The 26,031-nt window shown below is 46.7% G+C and overlaps 1 protein-coding gene across 1 annotated transcript in view; it reads right to left on the reverse strand.

Moving 5' to 3' along the window:
* Positions 1-26,031, reverse strand: part of ASTN1 (astrotactin 1) — a 189,172-nt gene that overhangs the window by 152,308 nt on the left and 10,833 nt on the right. The window contains 3 exon segments of the mRNA XM_039219144.1: positions 3,813-3,920; positions 5,224-5,370; positions 6,224-6,617. Coding sequence (XP_039075075.1) covers positions 3,813-3,920; positions 5,224-5,370; positions 6,224-6,617 — 649 coding nt within the window.

The raw sequence follows: 26,031 nt of genomic DNA on the forward strand, positions 1-26,031 counted from the left end.
AAAGTCTCGCTGTATGAGCAGAGGATGCTGTCATGCCTGAAGGGTCTCCCCAGTCCGGCAGTCACTGGGACAAGGTTATAAACGGCAGCTTGGTGAGAACATAATAATGCTGAGAAGACACACTCCCAGGCAGGCATGGACAGGAATAGGAAGGAAGGTTTTCTTGCTGTGTTTTTGTTGGTTTGGTTTTGGTTTTTGTGGAGAGGATAAATGGTAGTAACAAGAGGGACCGTATACCTGGAGGCAGAACAGATGTGTGAAAGAAAGCAAGTTGCCAACAATATGTGACATCCTTTGTAATCTTCTTATCATCTGACCTGCGTTGGCATTTATTAGCGACAGAAATAAAAGGCATCTGTTATGTCAGACAGTGTGCTAAGTGCTTGGCATACATTATTTTATTTTTATTATTTGCTTCCTTGAAATGAATCTATGAGTCTGTATAGTAACTACCCACTTTACAGGTAAGGAGAGTAAGTCTCCAAGAGATTAACCTCATAGCGATAGTTAAAACTTAAGAAGTGTAATTATGTGTCAGGCGCCAGTGCCCAGGCTTCACGGGGCTCATATCATTTAAAGTGGCCACAATCTGAGCAGGCGGCTCCCACAGAGGGACAATCACAGAGGCAATGGGGCACGTCCGGGGTCAAGCAGCTACTAAGGAGCCGGGATCAAAGCACAGGTCCAGCTGAGGCTGCCACCTCTGGATGAGCAGGCCCAGATGGCCCCAGGTCCCCTGAGCCGGTGAGCCGGCAGCCACTGGGATGAGACTCCAGGGTGGCAGGCAGACTCTGGGTCCTTGGTCCCTGGCTACCTGGAGATATCCTATTCATGTCAGTAGCCCTTCAGCCAAGGGTCGATTTCCCCACACTTACAAATCTCAACCTCCAGCCCAGAGCAGCCCTGAGCAGCAGATCTACCACCAGCACATCCCCCAGGCTCTCGATTGTGAAACCAGACTCTCCCTCTTTTCCAATTTTCCATCACCTGGAGAACGGTGCCCTCAGCTACTTGGCTTTCTCAAGTGGGAAAACTCCATCTTATCCAACCCTTTCTTCTGTTTCAGAAGCCACATCCTCCACCACCTCTAATGCCATTAAGTCTTTTCTCACCTTGCGTCCAAAGTTCCTCTTGCCTACATTCTCTCCATCCCTGCCCACATCAGCATCGCACACCCAGACCACGGCCATAGCCATCTGCCCTGTCTCCCTGCCTCAACCTCCCCCACCCTCACCTACCCTCTACCCCTGCCCAGAGGGACCCTTCACGAAGCAGAAGCAGACTGGGGCCATGCTCTTTAAAAGCCTCCTGTGATGCCAACTCAAGTGCTAGGTCCAAGTCCTCCAGTCGAGGTGTGCGATCTTGCAGCCTCGGTTCCTAAGCAAGCTGAAAACCTGCACGATCAGCTTCATTCAAGTAAACTCTTTACCACTCTCTGACTAGACCATTATCGTTTATGTCTCTGTGACTTTGCACATATCATCTCCTCCTCCGCCGAATGCCACTTTGTCACCTTGTCAGCCTGGCATACACCTACTCTTCAAGTCTCAGCTCAAACAGCATCTCCTTGTAAACACTTCCCTGAAACCTTTAAGAGCAGATTCTCACTCATTCCATGCTGTTCCTCTAACCCTGGGTGCACCGTGCTGTTATAGCTTTTATCACACAGCGTTGTTACTGTTTACTCATGGGACAGCAATAAGTCGCTATTCCTCTTCCCGTCGCTCCGGTCCTTCTGCATCATCAGCCCGTCATCCAGTGTCTCTACCTGGCTTCAAAATTTCCTGTGGTTCTCTAGGACCTACAGAGCGAAGTGCAAACTCATGGCACATGTATAGTCCTTTGGTAGCTGGCCTGTTGTACAGCCCCTACCATGTGTTCATATACTTACACCCCGGACTAGAGCCGCCATATTGAACTACTCTTACTTGCTTTAAAACAACCATGTTCTTTTGTGCCTTCAAGGCTTCACATATGCTATTTTCCTTCCTAGGACGTCCTTATGTTACTGTATATAGCCCAGGTCTCATTATTTTCTCCTTTTTTGCCTCCTATTGCTGTCACGTAGAATGACCTGTTCTGTCTTCTGAGGACTCACTTTACCTTATTTATAATACTAAATTAAGCCTTATCACCGTGCCACATTTTCACGTTTCTTCCTCCTACCACAGAGCCTGACCTATAGCAGGTGAGTTATAAAATTTCTTGCTGCCTGATTGATGTACTCCATGCAATTTGACAAACACAAGCATCTATTATAGGCAAAAATCCTCCACTAGGCACTTTGGAAAAATAAATTAGACATGCCCATCCCTAAGAAGCTTACAGTCTAGTTAATAGCAATAAACAGTTGATGTACTCGGGAGCGCTTGGTATTTTAAAGGAACAGTTTTACACTGCAAAGAAACTCATTCTAATTCATTACTATGGATTTTCTTAAAACAGGATTTTCTTAAAGAACACACCCCACTCTGGGTTGGATGGGCCTAGGGTGACTATCTGCTGTATATAAATAGGTAAAGAGGATCAAAGGATCCACATTCTTACCCTCAGGGATACTAGGGCACCCAACCCTAGGCTGCCTGGAGCCCCACTCATCTCTCATGAAAAAGGGTGGGAAGGAGTTTTGTCCTGATAGTAGCAAAGCTTAAAGAAACTGGAAATAAGGAATTAAAAGGGCTGCTTCCTATCTCTGGGGAGAACGCCCTCAGCATGGAAGAAACTCAAGTGGAGGCAGGAGAGAGTCAAAATGAAATGTCATTTGGGGGGCACTCATTGATTATTGGTTGGGGAAAATGCTATAGAGTATAACACAAGGGATACCACTCAAATATCCTCCACCATATCTCAAGGGGTCCCTGTCCAAGATTCTTTAAGATGGAATGCTGTGCAAGCCCAAGGCCACACCGTGGAGAGGTCTGGGAGCAACGACAATGGGGACTGCACAGTGCTCTGCCAGTCACCCAAAGAGGCACATTTTAAGATAATTTAGTCCTGAGAGTAGCCCTGTGCATGATGCACTCCTAACACACTTAATACATGGGGGAAACGGAGGCTCAGAGAAGCCACTGTCCTTAACCAATATCACACAAGTCGATGGTGAAGCCTGTGGAACCCACACCTCCCTCGGTGACAACAGCAAGGTCATAAGCAGTGGCGACCCTATCTACAGCACACGTACTCGAACTTCAGGTGGAGTGAAACAGACACTGGTTGCGTGGAGTAACAACCCTATCAGTGGTGAGGGGGATGAGTGAATTAACCGGGACCCTGTCAGGAGCGAGAAGGGGACTTGGAGGCTCTGGGGTCTTGTGATTCTACCAGATAGAGGATCAAAGGTCAAACACCACAACACGTGCATGTCAGCCATAGATCGTTCCTCAACCTCCCCACCCCACAGCCGCTGCTCTGCCCAATCCCAAGGCTGGTGTGGCTGGGTAAGCAAGAGTACATATGCTGCCCACATTTTCACATATAATGCACTTTATCAACTTTATTTCCTGTGTCTAAACAGCAAAATATGACTCCCGAGGCTTCCAGAAGGAATTGAGAGTCTTCTGACCAAGAAATAGCCTTTCAAACAACTTGAAAACTTGTTTGAGAGTGCCATTATCTGGGAGAGATGATTCTCGGAAATTTTCCACTCTAGGCTCTTCTTTCTTCCTTAGGAGGAAACACCGGTCTGATCCAAGAATGCTTCCTGCAGAAACTGGCCTTGGTCCACAGGCCCCCAAACCCACCCAGCACCTCTGCAGCAACCTGCCTCCCCTCCCCAGAGCCCCGTCACCGCTGCGCCCCTCCACCTTTCCCACCTCGGCTACGCCTCCGGCTCCTCGAGGGGTCAGTATAGAAGGTCAGCTGGGGGTCGTTTTCCGTCTCTGTGCCAGAGTCTCCTTCAGGGTTCAGGAAGGCGGAACCAGCTGTAATGAAAAGCAGCACAACAAAGTCGACATCTTCAGTTTCTCCTTCATGACACCAAATCGCTGGGCAAGTTCAAGAGAAAAATCGATAGAAACAAGAGCGGGTTGACTGACAATCTGGGAGGGGTAGCCGCGGACATTGGAGCTTCCTGATACACAGATTTATTGGAGAAGTGGACCTTTTCGTGACAACGGTCATCAGCGCCTTCTCCGCCCAGCCTGTGCTCCCTGCAAGGGGGGGAGGGAGAGCTGCCCTCCCAGAGAGGACCCCGCCCAGCCCGTGCTCCCCGCAAGGGGTGTGGGGGGAGAGGGACAGCCGCACTGCCAGAGAGGACCTTCATGGATGGAGGGAAAGGAAGGGAGGGAAACTGCCCTCCTCAGAAGTTAACATAGCCTATTTCTGCTTTTTTCCTAGAATTAATATACATTTTGTGTGAAAAAGAGGAAAGAATAATGAAATACGTAGAACTGTGTAAAGGGAACAACCTGATGTCCTCTAAACCCTGACCATCAGGGGAAAACTAACATTTGGTTCGTATGCTCTCTTTTTCTGATACAGAAACAGATAAAGTTTTCTTAATGTCCCCTTAAAAATGGCATTTTGCTGTACCTTCAATTTTATGGCCTTGGTTTTTTTTTTTTTCTGCGTTTAATAAATGGGTGGGCAACTGTCCATATTAACAAATATGGATCTATATTATCATCTTAAATGGCTACATGGTAAGCCCCTGGGCAGCAGACAGATGTGCAGGTAGTTAACGGACTCCCTACTGATGGACACTTAAGCTATTTCCAATTTTTCCGCTCTTTTAAACAGTGTTGTGATGAACAGCCTTTTACACACATCTCTGCGCACTTGTCCAATTATTTACTGAGGATAAATTCTTGTCTATGAAATTATTTGGTCAAAGGGTTGGTATATTTTTGGGGGTACATAACACTTCACAGGACTCTGGAAAGACTGTGCCAAAAACACACCCCCTCTAAGCCATGCCCAAGAGCAGAAGGGTCTAGGATATTAACGATTCTGCCTCTACCCACAGTAAGAAATCCACCCGCAAGCCCTAACATCAGACCCAGGTACCTGTTTAATTTTTTTTTTTTTTCTGAGAGAGATGGTGTGAGCAGGGAAGGGTCAGAGAGAGAGGGAGACACAGAATCCAAAACAGGCTCCAGGCTCTGAGCTAGCTGTCAGCACAGAGCCCAACACGGGGCTCGAACCCACGAACCGTGAGATCATGACCTAAGCCGAAGTCGGACGCTCAACCGATTGAGCCACACAGGCGCCCCTGGACCCAGGTACCTCTTGCCTTGTTGTTGATCCTCTTTCTCTGGCTGCTGGAGGTGTGTGAGAGCAGGGTGGCTTGCTGGTGGTTCGAATCCACAGGGCTGGTGGCGATGATGTTATCTTTGTACTTATTCATCAGCGACAGTTTGGCGTTGTCGCTTCCTATGTGAGGAAAAGGCAAGGCAAAATCTTTCAGAGAAAAGGCCAAAAGGAAGTGAGAGCAACAAAATCTGCATGAACCACGTAAATGGAGTTTCACAGAACTGAAGTAAGGAACCTTTAAAGTGAGAGATTGTCAGAGGCTGAAACACTTCTGTCTGATGTCTGGAGGGCGACAACATTGAGAGAGGGGAGAAGAAGAATGATTACAACTGAAAATCCAAGTCAGTTGGTTGTGTTATTGATTAGGGTCACCATGTGTGGCCCTCTGGCTAGATGCAGATTCCTCTCTTTTGGTCAACGCAGAGTTTTAAAAGAAGCTGCATTTGAGTGCCTTTGGGCAGAACTTACCCCCTCTCTCCTCCATCCCAGTCTACACCCTTCCCTATTGTCTGACACCTAGCTACTGCACACGTCTGTGCTCCCTGCTGCTTCCTGAATGCACTGGGGTTTGAAACCCCTGAGTAACATACGGTTACCATCTCAGGGGAAAATTAAACTGCCTAAGCAAACATGCTAAATCCAAAAATGTCGTATGCAATGTTGATCTCTCTTCACTAGCTTCTTACCTCCCTGGGACTGCTCTATTATATACAAAAAGTGCTGTATCTAAACCCACTGTTCCTGTTGGATATAAAGGTGTCTGTGCTTCCAATGCAAAGTGCAAGTGGAGGGGGATTCAGTTTGTACTTGTTCTCCTGATTCCCCCCATAAGGAAACAGCTCCACCGTCTTGGGGAAAAGCTGGGAAAGGGGCACATGTATGCCATCAGGGAGGACGACCAGCTACCAAAATTGGAAAGCCGCCATTCCCTGCTCACTGGCTACTTCCCCAGGATGAAGACCCACTGGCCCACCTGGTGTGAGGTCCATCCCTGCCTTCTCGTTGCAGCCCTGCAGGGAGTCCAGGGTGCGGGTGACCTGGCTTGCAAAGTCCTCCCCTCCGTTCATGCACTCCCTCTGCAGGTGGTGGCGCAAGTCTGTGATGTCGTACTCATAGCCATCCAGGATGGGGGTCTCTCGGATGCTGAGGGTGCCGCTGGAGTTGTGGCCCTGCACACGGGCATTGCGAAGACTCTCCCGCCCATGCCCGCCAATCAGCACAGAGGGGATGTAGTGGATCTCATTGGCTGCCTCAGCGCTGGCGCTCTTCTGGGGCTGGGGTACCCGGCGGCGCTTGCACCAGCGCCGGCGAGTGTACAGGATCATCACCAGGCACAGAATGGACAGCAGCAGAGCGATCATGCCACCCTGGAAAGAGAGGACAGCAGACGGATGCGGGAGGATGGGCAAGCTCATCCCACAGAGAGGCACCGCCCTTCCCCCTCGCACCATCCATCACTCATTCATTCATTCACTCAGGTGCAGGAGGCCGGCATCGCTCAGCAGCAAAGAGACAGTGGGCCGTGATGGGTGCTTAAGGACAATGGAGAAAAATGGAATTGTGATGACCAGGGCTTCATTTAAGCGATCCACAGTTGCTTCTGGCTTAGCAAACAATTTGAAAGAGAAGTCTTTTGGGGTGTGTGTGTGTGTGTGTGTGTGACTTCAGCTGGAGAAACAAGGGAGGGTGGTATATTGTTAAGGCAAATCTGTTACACATAAAGCTGGTTTCCAGCCAAGTTTAAGCAGCAGGATGGTATGTCATTTCTTCCTGTCTTGCATCTTATAATCAGCCATGACAAGTTCTAACTCTGGCTACATCAATGACCAGCGAGTCCCCTCAGATCCATTGTCTGTGTAATAGAGAAGATGCCACTAAGCCTGGGAAGGTGGTGCTGAGGACTAAGTTAGGGAACTGTGCACAGTGCCTAACAGAGTGTGTCCCACAGAATCAGGGCCATCCTCAGCCTCACCTGAAATGTCCCCATTGGAGTAGGGAAGACCATCGACCCATCCAAAGATACATTTATGTCCACTAGGGATTCCCAAGCAAGCACTGGAGGACCTTCACCATTTGCACATGACTTTATGGATCCCTATGGCTTTAGGGCACAGTTTGCTCCCACTCGCACAGCCTTGAGTGATCTCTCATTCTTCTACAGCTCAAGGGAGGGACTGAGACCCATGTCCTAGAGCCAGGCTGCCAAAGGCGTTTCCTTCTGAACCTTCTCATGCTCCCAGGCCATCCTCTGAGGCCCCGCCTTAAACATCAGGACTCCACTCAGTCGTCTAGCAGTGGCTGGTACACCATACTGACATAAAACACTTGACCTTGACATCCACAGGGGCAGGGTTTGGAGGGAACCCATTGTTCCACAGGGCTCAGCAGGCACAGACCTTCCCCTGCACGATCTGTATTCACTCCTTTGATTTTGGTCAGTATCCCTCCAAACTTATTTCACTAGGTGGGGGTGTGCCAGATGGCTCTGCTCTCTACTCAGGCCACCCCATCACACAGGCTACAGATGAAAACCCCCTGTTAATTCCCACTGGCCCACCCACATAAGACTAGGTCAAGATCATTCCTTCAAACACACCAACAGGAGCTTTTTCCATTCTCGTGATAATTATATCTTGAGTTTATAACGTTCTTCCTCTCCCCATAAGCCTTCCCATTTACCCTCCCTCCCACATCATCACCTGCAGCAAAGGAGCACATGCCCCCGTGTGTACACACACAATGTGTTCAGGCACAGAGCGCAGCTGACACAGGAAGCAAGAGTCAGCTACCAGGTGACAAGTCACATCAGGTGGCTTGTTGGGGACATACACTGGCCGCCGGGTTTTTCAGATTTTTCTTTTATCTGTTGGAACCCTTTCTCCTGGTGAAATCCCTCATGCAAGTATACAGAAAGTATAAATAGGAAGCTGTCTGGGCTACCGTGGGGGGTGGGAGTCCAGACACAAGTATCCTAGGTCCTGGCTGACTGCTGCCTCCCTGTAGCTCACCCCTACCGTCTCTCCAGGCAGCCCTGCAGACACCCCCAGGGGGCCACAACCGGTACCCCGCTCTGCACCAGTTTGCTGAGAGCCCAGTGCTTGTGTTTTCGGCAGACCCTTTAACTGGGAGTCAGACTCGCCATCCTTTCCTTCACCCCAAATTGAAACTGCAACAATGGGCAATTAAGCCACACTGAAAGAATAACTTCCCAAGTGAGAGAAGTTGTCAGACATTGAATTAGGCTAGTGAAAGCAAGAGGTAATTTTATTCCCTAAAGAGCTATAAGAGCAGTATAAACATCAATCTCCTAGGAATGGCCGAAACACCATCCTTCCCACTCACACTGAGGTATTTGGGGGCCCCTCCGTGCCTCCCCTCAATTTCTCCTTTCAGATGATCACAACAGGATTTTGATCAGAGGCAGGCCAAAGATTCATCCCCCATATTATGCAGTAATAAAGCAAGAACAGTTGTCCTTTATGGGGTGGTTCCCATGTATCAGACATTTGTTCTAAATGCTCTTTTAACTCCTCAAGATAGGGTCAACTATTTCCCCATTTCACATTTGAAAGCCTAAGGCACAGAGGTTAAATAACTTGTCCAAGGGCACATAGCAAATAAAGGGTTGCGCAATGGGAACAAAATGCCTCCCATGGGAGAGCCTCCGTTCTTACCCACTAGGCTGCAGTGATGCTGTATACATACACTCTGGTTTCTATCTCCCAAATAGTAAGCGGGTGAGGGGAGGGAGTGTGGATAATCCCACTTAGATCTACCCTCACTTCTCAAACAAAAAACAGAAACTATTCAGAGTGCACATCTAACTGACAGTGGGTCAAAAGAGGCACCATCATAAACAAAGGATCTTTCACGGGGTGACCACGAAGTGTCCAAACCCAAGATTAATTAATTAATTAACCCAACACTTACGTTTCAAGATCTCTGTGCTAAAATAAGACAGCGCGCCTCACATATCACTACGTGCCTGGAGGATACTATTAGGTCTCAATTTAGTTAAATTTCCACAAAGAATTTGTTTTCTCCTTCAGTTGCGACTCCAGGTTCAGCGCCTCCCTTTCTGATGAAGAAACAAATGCCCAGAGAAACTACAAAACTAGACGGTGCCAGAGTTCTCGACCTGATCCTTTCCGTGGCACCGCTGTTAGGTTCATCTAAAACTTTCCGGGGCTGAGCCTGGGTGGCTCAGTCAGTTGAGCTTCTGACTCTTGATCTTGGCTCAGGTTATGATCCCAGGGTGGTGAGACTGAGCTCGGTGTTGGGCTGAGCGTAGAGCCTGCTTGAGATTCTCTCTCTTTCTCCCTCCCTCTGTCTCTCTCCCTTTGCCCCTCTCCCCCACTCAAGTTTTCTCTCTAAAATAAATAAATAAATAAAATTCCCTTTACCATGTGTGGCTCTAGACACTCCATTAGGAATATTTTATATGTACTTATTTCTTTAAATATAATGCATATACTTATTTTTCCAAGTATTTTAAATTTATTTTTATGTTTATTTTTAAAATATAATTTATTGTCAAGTTGGCTAACATACAGTGTATACAGTGTGCTCTTGGCTTCAGGGGTAGATTCCCGTGGTTCATCACTTCCATACAACATGCAGTGCTCATCCCAACAAGTGCCCTCCTCAATGCCCATCATCCATTTTCCTCTCTCCCCTGCCCCCACTACCACACAATCCATCCTCAGTTTGTTCTCTGTATTTAAGAGTCTCTTATGGTTTGCCTCCCTCCCTCTCTGGTTGTAACTATTTTCCCTCTTCTCTTCCTCCCTGGTCTTCTGGTAAGTTTCTCAAGTTCCACATATGAAGGAAAACATGATATCTGCCTTTCTCAGGCTTATTTCACTTAGCACAATATCCTCCAGTTGCATGCACGTTGCTGCAAATAGCAGGATTTCATTCTTTCTCATTGCCAAGCAGTATTTATTTATTTTTTAATAGTAACTTCTAGGGAGCTAGGACACAAGTTTCTGATTGCCTAAGCCAGTGTATTGAACATATCCAACCTTGCTTTATTGAAATGTTTTCCCTGCGTAGTCAGTGACTCCTGGCAACCTTAGGTTTTTCTTAATCTAGTTATTAGTAATGAGTCCCAGCCACTAGGTGAGGCTCAGCAAAGACATAAGAAAAGGGACTGTCAACTATTCAAGCTGTGGTAGGGTTTCACTGTTTCTACAACCCAAATTGGTGGCAGGTGTCACAACCTTTAGCAAGGATTTACTAATTGTGGTTTCATACACAAATAATCACATATATAATGCTATATGCTATTAATATATAATTTAATAAAACATTTTGTCATAATAATAATTTGTAAAATCACTATACACGCATTCCTCTGAACTGTTTACTACTCTACCCAGAGCAAAGGTCCTAGGTAGGGAAAAATGTAGATAGATCCTCCACTCTACTAGGAGGGGCCATAGATGTAGCCACCTTGATAACTGTCCTTCTACAATGATGTCCTTCTACAATGATCCAGGGCTCCCGTTCAATCGCTTTCGCATTCCTGTGATAAACCATAGTTTTTGCTTTCAGCATTATGTCGACCTCCCTACTTCCACAGAGAATTTTAAGCGGTTTCAATTTAAGGCAGACGCGCTCTAAAATTCCTCTCTCAAGGAATCTAACAGACCAAAGAAGTGGCAGATGAAATGAAAAGAGCACCTGAACCAGGTATAGCTAGGAGCTTCCTGATAACCAAGTCAAAAAGAGAAAGGCAAGCTGCACACATCTTCTTGTTTGACAATAAAGTTTGGTGGGAGGGACAAACATCCTCCATACATTCAACCCCAGACAAGACGTCACAATGGCAACGTCATCACCCAAGGCTTCACACAAAACACACAGGAATTCACACATGCGCTCCTGGCTTTTCATTTCTGTATTCCCTTAGCTGCGCTCAGAGGGTATTCTTTATGTACGTGTCTTAGATTCCATTTTCATGGCATTCAAAACAAAGCAAAACAAAGCAAAAGCATTAAGGTACATCTGGACCCAATGACAGGTAACAAGTTGCAAACTTCAAACATTCAGAAAAAAAAAATTACTGCAAGGTATGAAACTGTTTTGTTTGTTATTCGACTTTCCATGAGTTTTCTGATTATTCTATTGATTTTTCTCAAAACCATAAGATTTTATAACTAGAAGCACGTTTGGGGTATATGAGAACTCCACATCCATTAATAAGTTGCATGCAAAAAAGTGGCATTTAAAAATATTTTTTCTTTTAGAATCAATAAATCATTTATACTGGCTTGAATTGAAATTAAAAAAATGAAATCAGCTTTTATTTTATTTTGAAACTGACATTTTCAGCACTTACCTGAGAGAATAGTATGATGTTTGTCAGATCACTTCCAGATTTTGAAACCTTTGTGTAACAACGTTTTATGTAACACTGATAGTGACTGCCCAGGGACAGGAAGTTCTAGGCAGATCCCTGTTCTGTGCTCATCCCAAGCATGCAAGCTAACCACAGACTATCTCATTATTGGACCTATGTATTCATCCTGGGTCTAGGTCACACCTCCCTCCCTGAGCTAACTCCTACTTGCCCTTCCAAGTCATTTCAGTAACATAACCTCAGCCAATTCTTCCCCTAGTCTCATTGAACTGCTCACAGAACCTTCCACATAATTCTGACAAGTATCTTACCTTTGATTTGCTTGTCCAACTCCTCCACTAGAGTACAGACTTCATGAGCAGGGGCCACAAAGCTCTGGGGCCAAGCCCAGTGCATGGCACGAGGTTGTTCAATAATTACAGAAGGAAGGGAGGGAGGGAGGGAGGGAGGAGAGGCCAACTGTGCATATATTTCAATACAGAGCATCTCTATGTGCTTGCAGGCAAAGCTTTATATAATTGCTATGTAACTCATTCATTCCTTTCATTACTCAGTCATTCAACAATTATTTACTCACTTTAGCAAGGCATGTTTTTAGTGCTCACAGTGATGGAGAAACTGCAGTGAAAAATACAGATACAGTTCCTGATCTCATGGACTTCACATTCAAGTGAGAGGAAATAGTCTCTATAATGTGGTTTTTAAAGGTAAACTCGGGCATAAAAGGAAGATGAAAACAGATCGTCAGGCTGGGAAATGTCACTGCTCCTCATAACACAAGAAACTGTGGTAGGTAAAGATATCTCAGACTGGAGGTAATACTCTAGGGGACATGTCAGGGACCAGTGGAGCCCTTCCCTCATCCCGTATCAGTGTCATACAATCAGCAAATCCCAAAATAAAGAATCTCTATCTATCAAATGTCACCAAAGTTTAGGAGTCACCTGGGCTTTGTGAACCCTTGGCAGAGAAATGGAAAAGCTGAGATTATGTGTCCAGCTACCATCTGTCAAGGGACTGCAGCCAATCAATCAGCTCACATTTCAAAGCTTCGTTTCACCCTAGGAGTAACCAGAAGAGTGAGTCTGAGACATAATTAATTATCCCTCAAGGCAACTGGACACGCGGAATTCAAATGATATTCCTAAAGGAATTAAATGGTGGTTAGAAAATCAGAATGAAATAGACAAGGCTGGTGGTCCATGTCTCTTATTTTCTCCCAGTAGCAATACCCAAGGGGGTGTTGGAGCAAAAGCCCTCTCTCATATATGACAGTGATCACTGACATCTATCTCTGGCTTTCAAAGGAGACAGACCAACAGCAGAAAACTATGCAAGCCCGCATGGCATCGCTGGCCATACTTGAATCTAGATTCAGATGTACCAGGGGCAGTAAACAGATGAGGCACATAGATGACTTTTCAAGGTCTTGTCTGGCCAAGTGCAAAACTGGACATAATTTACTAAGAGCATGGAGGTCACCAATAAAATAACAGGGCCAACCAGCAGAAGGACTCTGTGCTAGCTGCATGACTCCTCTGAACCCTCCCCAGGCTTTCATGTAGCAAATGAAGCGACTGACAAAAAATGAATGGGCTCTTCCAACTTGAAAACTTCATGATTGTTAACACTGATTCCTGTCAACCTGGAAATTGCTCTAAACTGGTGGAGAAAATGTCTCTGAGCTCTTCCTGCACAGGAAAGCCAGTAACTACAGACCAAGGCAACAATGGAACTGATCCTTCAGAGGCGGGCCATCGGTGCTAACTAGCCCAAAGGAGCCCTGGGCAGGGAGTCCCAAAGGCACAATAAGGCCTTTGAAAATTAGATGATGTCGTCAAAACTGTAGTACAATGTTCTTGACCTTGAGGATCGCTTTACTGCCAGAAGGAGTCACCTAAACTGGAAGAGAAAGCCCCTTGGTTGCTTGTCTTGCAAGCAAGAGATTCTCTCTTCTGGGTGGCTGGTGAAAAGAAATTCATTATCCCCAGTCCATCTCTTTCCCAAATGGAAGACAAGAGAAACATGTTAAGCATATTAAGTAGTGAGTTCAATTTATAAATTATTAGGAACATTACCTCCCCTTGGGGGTTTTCCGAAGTCTTTAATCGTGTGGAAATGCTCTCCAGTTGCCATGGGCCACCACGTTAATTAAGAAGCCTCAATACGTCCTCCGAGGCTTCTGACGTGAATTGCACATCTCACTGGCAGGGGACAGAGCTGCCCTGCCCGGCCAGCCTCTCCCTGGGGCAGGATACCACATGTGTCTGCTGCCCTGAGATGCTGCAGGACCCCTTCCAGGTGCAAGGACCCAAAGCTAAGGGAAGAAAGAGAACGTCTTCCAAGATCGCCCCTCATTAAAACCCCATTTTGGGGGGTAAAGACAGGGACCAAACAGACAGCCTTCCATAAGCAAGAGACAAACCCTAAGACTAAGAGCCTTCCAGATGAGGCAGGTTGACATGTGAAGGCTCTTCCAATCCAAAGACACTATGACTGAAGATCTTCTCAGGAGGAGACTCAACTTTCTAGCTTTTTATTTTTTATTTGTTGGCTTTTCCCAGGTCCAAGGTTTTAATTCTGTTAGATTTGATCACTATGCTTCTTCCTTAATCCAGGAAGTCTGCCGTCCATTTCTTCATGAGCCTTCAGGAGGTCATTAATGAGAGCCTGAAGCCCTCCAGGGGAAGTGGCTGGAGGCTAGCGTGCCGTAGTCAGCCCCGGCTATTTCAAGTTGTCCTCTTTCAGGTTCTTTTTATAGAGCTGCTTTTTTGGTTCTTGGGATTTTTTTTCTTGCTTCAGAACCTTGACTTTGCTGTCCCAAAGCAAACGAAGGAGTGCATTTGTTCATAAGGAACTCAGAGCTCTCTGATCTTCAGCGGCTCTGGGAGCCTGTTTTTTTGCCATAATGAGAATGCAAAGGGCAGGTGCAGCCGGGTGAAGGCGGAGGCAGAAGCAGCTTGCTATCTGCAGGGTTTTCCCCATCCAAGGCTGGCCTAACGGGCCCCCTAATTCCAAAGACGTGCCTAGATCTCTGCAAAGTGGGAGAGCCTGGAGGAATCAGGATGTCGGGCAAAGCTGAGGTCACCCTGTCCCTCCCAGAGGTAGACACAGCAAGATTCTAAGAGGTGTTGCCGCCTAGTCAGACACTGTGGATGGGACCCTCAATCAGTGTTGTGTTAAGAGGCTGGCCCCACATGTAAGCCATGTCTGTGGGTATGTATGTGCATGCACGTGCACGGATGTGTGTCCCGTGCACGACAGGCAGGCTGGGAGATAAAAGGGTCTAGAGAGAAGCAAAAGCACTCCAGGTTGCTGCCTCAGCAACCCATGGGCGGAGCTGCGTGAGACAGGCTCCCTCCATGGGCTATGTGCACCAGCCCTTCAAAACTTCACAAACCAAGCATGAAGCCAATAAATAAATATCTCCAGCTGGATAATGCTCAATGCTTATTCTTGGCCACGTTCCTTTCCTCCTTTCCTCTTTGTTTTTATGCAGTAGGTGATCTTGATGAAATAAAATAATAACAATAATCTGCTCCATTAGGACCAAACATTAAGGGAATTATTGAACAACTAACAGAAGAGGCAGCTGGCACAGGATATGCTAATGACCATTAGACGTGAACCCTCTTTCTCTCCGAACATAATGGAGTTGTTAAACCCCTCTTCCTCTCCTCTCCCAAAAGTCAGGCAGCCCAGCCCAAGGGGAGGTGAGGGGTCTCAAAGACCTAATAGCTCTGTGGGCAGCAGCTGCAGCTGAGCAAACGAAAAACATTAACGACTAGTCACTGAGGGCAGACCATATGCAAGGCACCTGTCAGGACTCCCGTGACTTCAGCTGAAAAAAACGGGGTACAGAAGGGTGAGAGAATCGAAGTGGCAAGATTTCCCTGAATTTGATACGTATCACTTTCTGAACCAGTGACGACTTAAAAGCTCTGCTTCCTCTCTGGGAAAACAACAACAGCAACAACAACAACTACAACAAACCCAACTGGAGTGGATCTTTAAAGGCAGTGCTATTCAGAGAGGCCTGCTGGTCAGGGGATGGAAGACCCTTCACATGGGTGCCATCTTGATCATGTTCCTGTCCCACGCAGGGAGGTACAGCTTGATTGTCATAACTGTTGTGAGGTCTGGTGTGTCAGGGCCTGGTTAAATATTCAGGGGCCCTGCCCAGGAGAGTCCTCACACTGCGATCTCCGATGGTGCAGTGTCCATACTAGGAGAGGTGACAGACGTACCAAGCTGAGGGTTAGTTTTGTGAAGATCTCAAAGGCTGCAAGTCACTATGAAAGCATTTCTCAGCTTCTTATAGCAATCCCATTACACATGCTTAATACTCTCCCCCCCAATTCCTGTCTTATTTTGTAGTTCTGTGGACACACTGTCTTATTCCTATAGCATCGAAGCAATGAAGAAGGAATCATCAGTATCATTTGTAAGTTATTTACCATGCGCCAAACACAACACACGGTGAATTGCATTCATTATTTTATTTAACCCTACCAATAAATAGAAGTAGCAGAAATTACTGTTTCCATTCTTAAATGAGGAAACAGGAGATCAGAGGGGATAAGTCCCTTGTTCAAGTTCGTGTGGTAGTTAGTACAAAGCCAAATCAAGACTCCACCACTGGTCTTAATGATGTTCTATGACATGGCTGAGTAGAAAGGGGTGCAGCACCTAGGTCTGGGCCAGGGTCCCAATTCCCTAACCTCCATCTTCTCTAAATTAAGCTCCAAAGGGCCTCGCACTACACATAACTCTTAGGGTTATACAAGTGAGGATTCCCAAATGTCTATGCTGTGTACGGTCTACATGGGAGATGCCCTGGATACCCCCAATCTTCTTCAGTCAAGCTTGATCACCTCATTAGCCAAATGCATAATTTCAAGCAATACTTTAATTGTGCCAATGGTGGCTGTATTTACCAGGCTGTCATTCTGACACAGGCAGGGAAAATCTAGTGGAGACATCTCTTCTTGGGTAGATGTTTTCTAAGTGAAATCAACTGTCTTAAGGGTTGGCAGGAACAGTTGTTCAAGCATTTCCTTGAGAACAGTCTGCCAAACATGCACACAGACTTAGGTCCCTCTGCCATCTGTAAGCCCTTCTTCTGGGATCAAAGACCTAAGAGGTGCAGTGGACCATAATATAACAGCACATGTAGAAAACAGACTTGGAAGCCAGGATGAGGCTTGAACACTTTCAAGGAAGCCAGAAACTACAATGCAGTTGGGTCACGTAAAAGATGGCTGGCCAACAGATCTGGAGAAGGTAAGAGAAAGCCCTCAGGTCATGGCTTGCGTTAAAACTCAAATGATGATAACAGTCACTCCCAATGCAAGGCATTCAAGGCTAGTCAAACACAGAAGTTAGCAAAGCTCTTGCACATAGTTTTCTGCTCATAAAGAATCTCTTACTTGTAATGTACTTCACCCACAAGGCCGATGAGAAAAACGGGCACCCATGACCACAGCTCTTGTAACACTCCAGCTGTGGCTCAATCTTGGCATCCAAGGAAAATGCTTATTAAAGCTGAAGAACTGTAGCAAAGGGAACAGGCGAAGAAATTAAGGACAGCAGAGATGCTGACGTACAAACACAATTGGCGTATCCTATGCCAAGATATCTTCCAAGCCCTACACTCTTGCCAACAAGCTTTGTCTGGTATCAAAGAGGGGAGGGAGAGGGAAGACTGACAGTCAAAAGAGTCTCCTCTTGGGCCATGCACTAAGTGCTGTGGCTCTTATTTCTGCCTCTTAAAAAATTATTATAATTCAATTTTTCTCTGGAACTAATCAAGCACAGAATTTGGAGAAGAGGCCTGGTTTGGGGAGATGATCTCTGAGTGAGACACTGATGTTCCCATTAGGGCAGGCTTCCTTCAACTACCAGCTCCAACATCAGCAGCACATTGTCTTTGGCTAATTACATTTTTGTAGGCAAGGCCATTGTCAAGTCTTCAAATCCTCCCCATCATTAATTTTTAAAAATTGCCCTTCTCTGCCTCTTTGCTCCCTGGCATACCACCCACCCATCTCTGGTGGTGATGTCAGCTTTGTTCTTCTGGTTTTCCAGGATTTCTCTCTTGTATTTGGGTTTTGAGGGGGAGGTGATGAGGCTGAGGTAGAACCGAACACCTGTAACTCAATCTCTTCACTAATCTGTCCATGGCTTATTTTGTTCTTAGCTGGAAACTAGTCACATCTAGCAGGCCCTTGGACACAGGTCCAGTGCTCACCAACCAAAGATGGGCCCAAGCAGAGGGAAGCTGGGAGCTGAGTCCCAGCCCACTCTTGCCTCCCCACCCCACCCTGTGGAAAGTAACAAAAGACCTGACTCTGCTATTGTTTTGATTTACTGATCAGTGACTAGATCATGTACTGTGAATCCATAGGTCAGCCTGATCTGGCCAGAGACACTCTCATGATACAAAGACAGTCGGGGGTTCTTGCTTCCAAGACAACTGATGAGACAGACATCATCTTTCCAGACAATGCATTACCCTGTACCTGGGGCGGGCATGTGCTGCTGACCCTCCCGGCCAGCTGGCAGCATCATGATGATTTAATTCATATCACATATCACAGTGTTCATTCTTCTACTTTTTAATAGAGGTAATTTATTTTTTCTATTTTTAAGATTCAGTGTTATTGTAAGGGAGAGGAAGGGAGAGAAAGGGGGGATGAAAGGAGTAAGGGGGAGAGGGACGGAGGGGACACAAGCCCATGCCTGTCCAGGAGCCTTTGCCCTCCCCCTGCCCTGACCTGCCTAGGCCCCTACCCCCTGTCCTGGCCCCCACCAGAAATCCCTCTCCTTTGCGAAACTGACTTTGATTTCTATGATCCTGGGATGCGTTGTTTTGTCCCCACTCTGCAAGCATATGCAGGCATTTCTTAATTAATCTTTAATCCTGAATTCTGCTATGTCCTCTCTCATAGCTCTGACTACACTTGAAGGTAGAGACCCCGGCTTAAAAACTTTCCACAGCTCCAGCCTCAGCACAGACAGCACACTGCTTGATTAACTACAGTGAGGCTGGCTTGGCCATGTTGATAAAGCACCAAGAACATGACTTTCCTGCTGTTTGTCAACTCAGACTTAAGGCCTCCATCTGGAAGCCCATCTTCACTCCTCTCTGCTGGCTTCCGGCCCATCCTAAGAGGTCCCCTCTGCTGCAGAGCATCCCAGGAAGAAGTCGGCTCCAGTAGGACATGAACTTCCTTCCCCACGAGGGTGTTCAGATGGAAGGTCCATGCTACAGACCTATCATCCAGAGGACGTCAGCTGTGCTTCCAGAAAGCATGATGGCTTCTGACCAACCTCATTCTGACTCATATCTTGTGCCTACGGCAAAGTCGCTGTGCGATGGCAGGGGCCTCACTTAAATCCACAGCCTTTGTTTTCCTAGAAAAACTTACTGGCCTGTCCTCTCTGTACTCCACAGAACTTCGCATGAATAGCATCTCATCACCAGAGAGGTTACAGAAATTTGTCACCACATTTTTTTTATGATTGAGATAACTGATGTATGACATTATGTTAGTTTCAGGTGTACAGCATAATGATTTGATATTTGTATATACTGCAAAGTGATCAGCATATGAAGTCCAGGTATAAGACATCTATTAGCACCTAATTATAGGAAATCCTCCTATGTGCTTTACAAAGGCAAGGTTGTAAAGAAAGTCCTTTCTCTTGGAGCCCAAATCTTTACTTTTTGTTTTCATTAATATATGCACTACCTCTATTTATGTATGCACATATATTTACATGCATATTTCTATTTCTGCAGAGTGACTGCAGGTAGGACGGTGGAGTTCTCGTTAACTCCACTCTGTAGTGCGGAAACTGTATCTGCCTTAGCAGAGGGCCACACACTGTCAGGACCAGCCGCTCTCAAAGGTCTTCGCCACGACAAATGTGGGCTACAAGCTGGGTAGACCCCATAGGCACACCCAGTGCTGGCTGTAACTCCACCACTTCCTCTGTCAGTCAAGAAACCAGACCCGAGTGCAAGCCGAGTGAGAATGACCTTTTTATCGGGCATTTATAACGGAGATCCCAGTCTAATGGAGAAAAGGAAACCAGTTACAAATCTCGGCACTTTAACTATTACCAGTATCAGATTCAGTTGCCATGCTTTACAACTGATGGGGACACGGCACCGTGGCCGAGAACTGCAGAGGTGTGAACGCGGCCACCAAGGACAAAAAAGGCCAGCCGTTTGCTTTGCCCAGAGGCTGGGTCAGGGACTATGCTGTCTTCAGATCCTGGGAGGGGCCCTCTAAATTTATAACACTAGTGGGTACTACCCCAGTCCTTAAGCCATGCCCTAGAATACTCAAAACCTAAGTCTTCTTTCTGAAAATATCTCACAGTGATTTTGCTCAGTATCAATTAAAAACCAACTTTAAAACATTCAACAGAGGATGATAGACAAATGGACAGATGGATAGAGGTGGACTTGTGACTAGCCAGCTCTGGTGCATACATCAGTCTTCCCTAAGCTTCTTGTTCCATGACTATGCGAAGGGAAGAGGGGAGGTGATGGTGTAGTAAGGAGTAGGGAGCACAACCATCAGAGAGGACACCTGAATAGAACATTCCACCAAAGGTCTTGCAAGACCAGGGAAGGTGCACTGACTGGCAACCTGGTCCTGTTCCCAATGGCACCACTTACCGGCCATTCAGCCTTTGGGCCCCTTTGAGCCTCAGCTTTCTGTTTGTCAGATGTGCTCAGCCTTCTTCATGGGGTTGGCCGTTCATTCCCAAAGTCCCTCTAGGCCTCCTAGCAAAGACCACAGGCTCCGCTAGGAGACAGAGATGCGGAACTCCTCACCTGCCCCCTACACCCACCCCAAGCATGGAGTTCACGCTCAGGGAGACAGCCTCACACACAGATGATGATGAGGCCCATGGCAGGAGTGTGTGTCGGGGACCACGCAGCACGACTCAACCTTGCCTAGAGGGAAGAGGGTCAGCGCATTTTCCAGGGAAATCATGGGAGAATTTTAAAGCCAGTAGTTAGAAGCAACCCCACTCAGAGGAAAGGAGAGACACTGAAAGCCAAAAGTAAAACATGAGTGAAATCACAGAAGTGTGACACAGCAAGGTAATTCCAGGCAACATGACCAAGTCGCTTAGTGTGGCTAGGACAGAGTGGGAACCAAGGAGATGAGGAGATGAGGGTCAGGTCATGAAAGGTTTACTTGGGAACTGACCTTTCAGAGCAAGGGGAATTGCTCCAGGCATCTTGTAAGCAAGATGACACTGTCCAAGGTGGCTTTACTAAGAACACCCTGGTGGCAATGAGAGGGGAGTTTTTGTTTGTTTGTTTGTGTGTTGTTAAAGTTTATTTATTTATTTGGAGAGACAGTGGGAGAGGGGCAGAGAGAGAAGGAGAGAATTCCAAGCATTCTCTGCACTGTGAGCGCAGAGCCTGGTGTGGGGCTCTAACTCATGAACCATGAGATCATGACCTGAGCTGAAACCAGAGTCAGACGCTTAACCGACTGAGCCACTCAGGCACCCCAAAAGAGGGAAGTTTTTGAGAGGAAGAAGTCATAAGACAGGGTGAACAAATGTGAATCACCTGTAGCAGTCTGGTGAGAAGACACAGGGGTGGGGGGCAAAGGGGGACTGTCCTACCAGCGGCAGTAGAGGGGACAGGTAAAGAAGGATTCCAGTGACATCCGGAAACTAAAATGAGCAGAGGTTGGTGCTGGGCTGAATGAATGAGGCGACAGAGGAAAGGGGACCTAGCCTGGGTGATGGTGTTGGTCCTGTCACTGCAGGAGGCACAAGAGGTGGAAAGAGTGGGCGGGGAAAACAGGTGGCGGGTTTCACCTGACCCATCTTGTTCACAATGCATGTGGGATACCCAGACAGATATGTAAGTCAGAAGCTGGTAGGAGAGAGACCAAGGCTGGAGACAGAGACAGTTATAAGGACCAAGTGAAAAAAGAAAACATGATACAAACAATTTCTACTCATTTCACAAACACCAAATGGGGACGTTCCTCGTGTGAAGTGTTGTGCTGATAGCTGTAAGAAATAGATGAATCAGACTCAAAACCAGATCCTGCCATTTAGAAGCCTGGAATCTGGTAGGGAAGACAAGACTCATCCAAAATGCTTTTGGATGGAATAGATACTAGCCATAAAAGAGGCTCAGAGAAGGCTTTCCTGTTGGCCCGGCCATAGGAGATCAAGGGGGAGGCATGGTCTCCAGCGGGAAGATGCAGAGAGGTGGCCACGTGGACACATTTGAAATGGAACCTGAAAGAGAGATAGTATTTGAACACACACACATGGGGGGGGGGGCACAAGAAGACACTGCCATGGTCATGGCCATGGCCAGTGCAGCAGCAGTGAGTGGGAGGGTACAGAAAAGGGCATCTTGCACGATAAGAATGAATAGGAATACTGGGATCCTTCTCTCCTCAAATAATAAAATTCACTCTTTGTGTGGATGATTCTCAAGTGAAAGAACTACTTTTCTCCTTTTGACTGTTCTTTCTCTGCAGCCCTAGTGACCTGGAAGGGTATTAGCTGGATAAGGCAGCCCTTGACACAGATGCTGGTAAAAAATTCTGCATGCAAACGCAGCCCTTTGAACACACTCACAGTCTCACACAGGAATGGTTACATGGCCCACTTCCCACTCCAACTTTTTTCATTAGATGAAATCAGGTGAAAATTAACATCAGATGCAAGTTTGATCAAAGAGGCAAAGGAGCTCACAAAGGGCATGCAGAAGAGGAAGCAGGGAAGAGAAAGATAGCAGGGTCTCCAGTGCCTCAGAGATCAGAGACGGCCTCTCATTACTGAGAGAGGTGGCACTGACTTGTCCTTGACCCTGTCCAGATGATGTCCTGAGAACCAGGAGAACTCACCTGGATGGGAAGTCTGGGAAGTGTCCTGTTATTTGGCAAGGCAGAACCCACTAACCCGTCAGGAACTTTCCTTCCAAAGGAGACTTTTCCCTCTAGGGTATAAGGGCTGTCCTGAGGAGACAGCAAACAGGGCCACTGAGGCCATCTGGTAAGGAATATAAATGTAAATATAAAAATATAAAACCCCTGGCTTGGTTGTGCTTGCCAGAATCACTCCACCTCTGGCTTCATCGCAGTCATTCTGGGTGGAAGGAGAAATGTCCTCTTAGTCTTTCAAGTGCTCTACAGGTGACTCCACAGATGCACCCAACCCCTCAAGCAGAAGGCCGTGGTCCTTTATTTCCCAGGATGTGCTCCCTCCCATGGTCCGGGAGCCACTGCATCCTGAGGCTGACCGCAGGAGGCTCTTAGAGCATTCCCTGCAGCGAAGGGGGGAGGCATGTCCAGGGAGCCTCTGTGGGAGACTGTGAAGAGGAGAGCTGGCTGAGCCCAAGAGGCCCTGGGCTAGCAGTTTGGCAAATCCTGAGGAGAGGCCCCACTGGGCCACAGGGAAAAGCTCACAGCCTTTTGACAGATCCTTTCAACAGGTCAGCACAGTGGGAAGCGACAGCTCTCTCCCTGGGCAGAACCACTTCCATTCAACCCAACCTATAGGCACAGGAGCCAGCCATTTTCCCCGCAGACCATCATCTCACGTTCATAAATGGAAAAAAGAAAAGCAGAGGAACAGAATAAAGTTTCTCTGTGTATTACTCTGAAGTCTGTTTAACTAGGGGTTGCTAGTGTCCCATATGTCCTTCACTTTCATATTCCTGGAATGTCAGAGCTGGAAACAACTTGCAAGGTCATCCAGCTTGGGATTCCCCAGGCACGGTGCCCACAGCCCATTCGTGTGCTCTTAGTTGATGCCATGCCAATGGCTGGCAAAAGTAGGGGGTGTTTTAATTTCCTTATTTTATAAAGGAATATTTTTCCTAACCCGTACGGAAATAATAAATGATAACATCAAACCCATGATTGTTTTGGCATTTTCATCTAAGGCAAAAATAAATTCAAACTGGAAAAGCCAGTCAATTTAAATAAAAATATTCAGAAAATACCAAGGCAGATTTTAAAAAAATCATGGCACAATCTGAATGCCTAAAGTTTTAAGAACACTCGTTTGCAGATGAGAAAACAGGCTTCTGGAAGGTGAAGATTTGCCTTCGGTTTTGCAGACTTTCATGGGGGAAAGGCCCATAAACAAAGCCACCTGACTTCTAATTCAGTGGTCCATGTGTCTCACTGGCCCAGCACAGTGAGAAGGGAAGAAGAGAAAATGCAGTCTGGGGGAGCATAGCCTGGTTACATCACTCTGCTCTGGGAGGTCCGAGCAGAGTCCCAGTGGGGACACATTGGTGCTGCCCATTCCAACTGCAGGCGGAGTCCAAGGACGGCGGTCGTGCCCGGGACAGGCTGGAACTCTCAGGTGCTGAGGCAGCTTTCTCTGGTCAGCAGAGCCCTTGAGGCGGCCAGCAGAAAGCCTGGGGAGGGTAACCTGTGTGAGTACACTGCACAATTTTTAGGGAATAAGAAGAATCAAACTGGGATGCTTTAACTTCACTGTTGGGATGCAGAGCCCTCCTGCGTTTGTTTGCAGGGCAGCTTACCTCACTTCGTGAGAATGTGTCCGAAGTCCAGACATGTCAAGTTCTGACACCCTCACTCCTCTATGTCCCAAATGCCTATGTGTCTCAACCCCAAAGTCTTCCATCTTCTTGCTCAGACAAGATATAACAAAGGAGGAAACGAAAGGTTGAGCCCTTTAACAAACATCTGTTATCTGGTCTCTTAGGGATCTCACGTGGCCATGGTGCGTTAGGGGGCTGCAGAAGTCCCCTTAAGTTCACCTTAAGCAAACTTTGGGACTGGGAGCCAAGCCCAAAAGTCCCAGATACTTCTCCATGAGGCACTCACTGCTGTCAGCCACCGTTCAATATATCAATTAACTGAGCATCTGATTCACCCAAGTTAGAAGGCTATTTGACTCATCTCTTGCTATTCATGGATGTCGGCAGCAGTGACAGAGGTATCAGGAGAATCATAAATAGAAAGGCAGCAGCAGGAAGCTCCTGACCTCCTTGGATGCACCATGGAGAGTCCTGTGCAATCTGGAGGAGAGCAACTGACATCAGCCTCTCATGCAGGCAAGACTTCCAATGAACTTGAATGGATACCTGACAGGGTATGCGATGAGGCAATTTTATGAGGTGAGGTCTCTCAACATGCCTTGTCCACCATCAGCCTTATTCATAAGTAAGGCAGACAGCCACCACTAACTCTTAAAGTCCTTTCCTATCATACACCAAATGTATCATGACATGTCTGGAAGCATAATATACTTCTCTGCAGGCAGGTACACCTACATGAGGTATTTTGGCATAAGGGGCTGTTTTTACATATCTAAACATTTCACAAAAGTCTACCGTGTGTGTCAAAATTGAAACCAAGCAGGAGCTATCAGCCTCACAGGAAAGGGAAAAAAAATTGCATATTTCCTAATCCATACCTTGTTTATAATTCTCTTGTCAAGTCTAAGCATATTTTGTTTTCATCAACTTTGTCTTCGCTCAACCCATCAATACCTCTCAGGAGAGGCTAATATGCTTGCATCTCACCTGAATTTGTGCCTTGAATTTGTAGCAAGAAGAATCTTTATCAATGCCTGCCTTATGTGACAATTATAATCAATCTATAGGAGTCTGACTAAAATGAGCAAACTGTTATCTTTCACTCTGCAAATGGTACCCTATCACTTCCGCTAAGTTGTTAAGATTTCAGTGTCTGTTTACACTCTGTAGACAAAAGAGAATGTACTAGATCAGGATCAGCAAACTATGGCCTCTAGGCCACTTGGGGCCCACTGTCTGTTTTGTAAATAAAGCTTTTTAGAACAGGGCCACATTTACCCATTTACTTATTGCATATGGCTACTTTGGCACTACAATGGCAAGCATTGGATAGCTGTACCAGAGTTTAAATAGCCTGCAAAGCTGAAAATATTTACCACTTGGCACTTTACAGACCCCTGGCCTAATGTCCTGCTATCGCCCATGCAGGGTTCTCTCTGTGGGGACATGGCTGCCTACATCTACTATACCCAAAGCTACTCTGTCTCCACCACCCACTCACCCATTGAATGTGGGGTTGAGATCAGATTTAAAGGCAAATTTCAGGTCAGTGAAAGGATCACAAAACCTTAGACATGGGCAGAAGGCAAGGAGAAGGCGGCCTGAGCTGGAGGAAACATAACTGCCTTCAGAATGAGAACTCTGACCCTTTCCACCAGTGTTGACCACCACCATCTCCCACCAGAACGTGCTTTATTTTCCCCATTGGGAATGTAACAACACTCCTTGATACCTGAGTAGAATAGGAATTCCCATAATGACATCACTTGGTTTGATAAAATAAATAAATAAGTTAGTGATGTTCTTCCAGGGAATTCGGAGCTGGGATTATCCTCCCAAA

The sequence above is a fragment of the Hyaena hyaena genome, unplaced genomic scaffold (genome assembly GCF_003009895.1).
Source record: "Hyaena hyaena isolate Hyena2069 unplaced genomic scaffold, ASM300989v1 scaffold_793, whole genome shotgun sequence".
Taxonomy (NCBI): domain Eukaryota; kingdom Metazoa; phylum Chordata; class Mammalia; order Carnivora; family Hyaenidae; genus Hyaena; species Hyaena hyaena.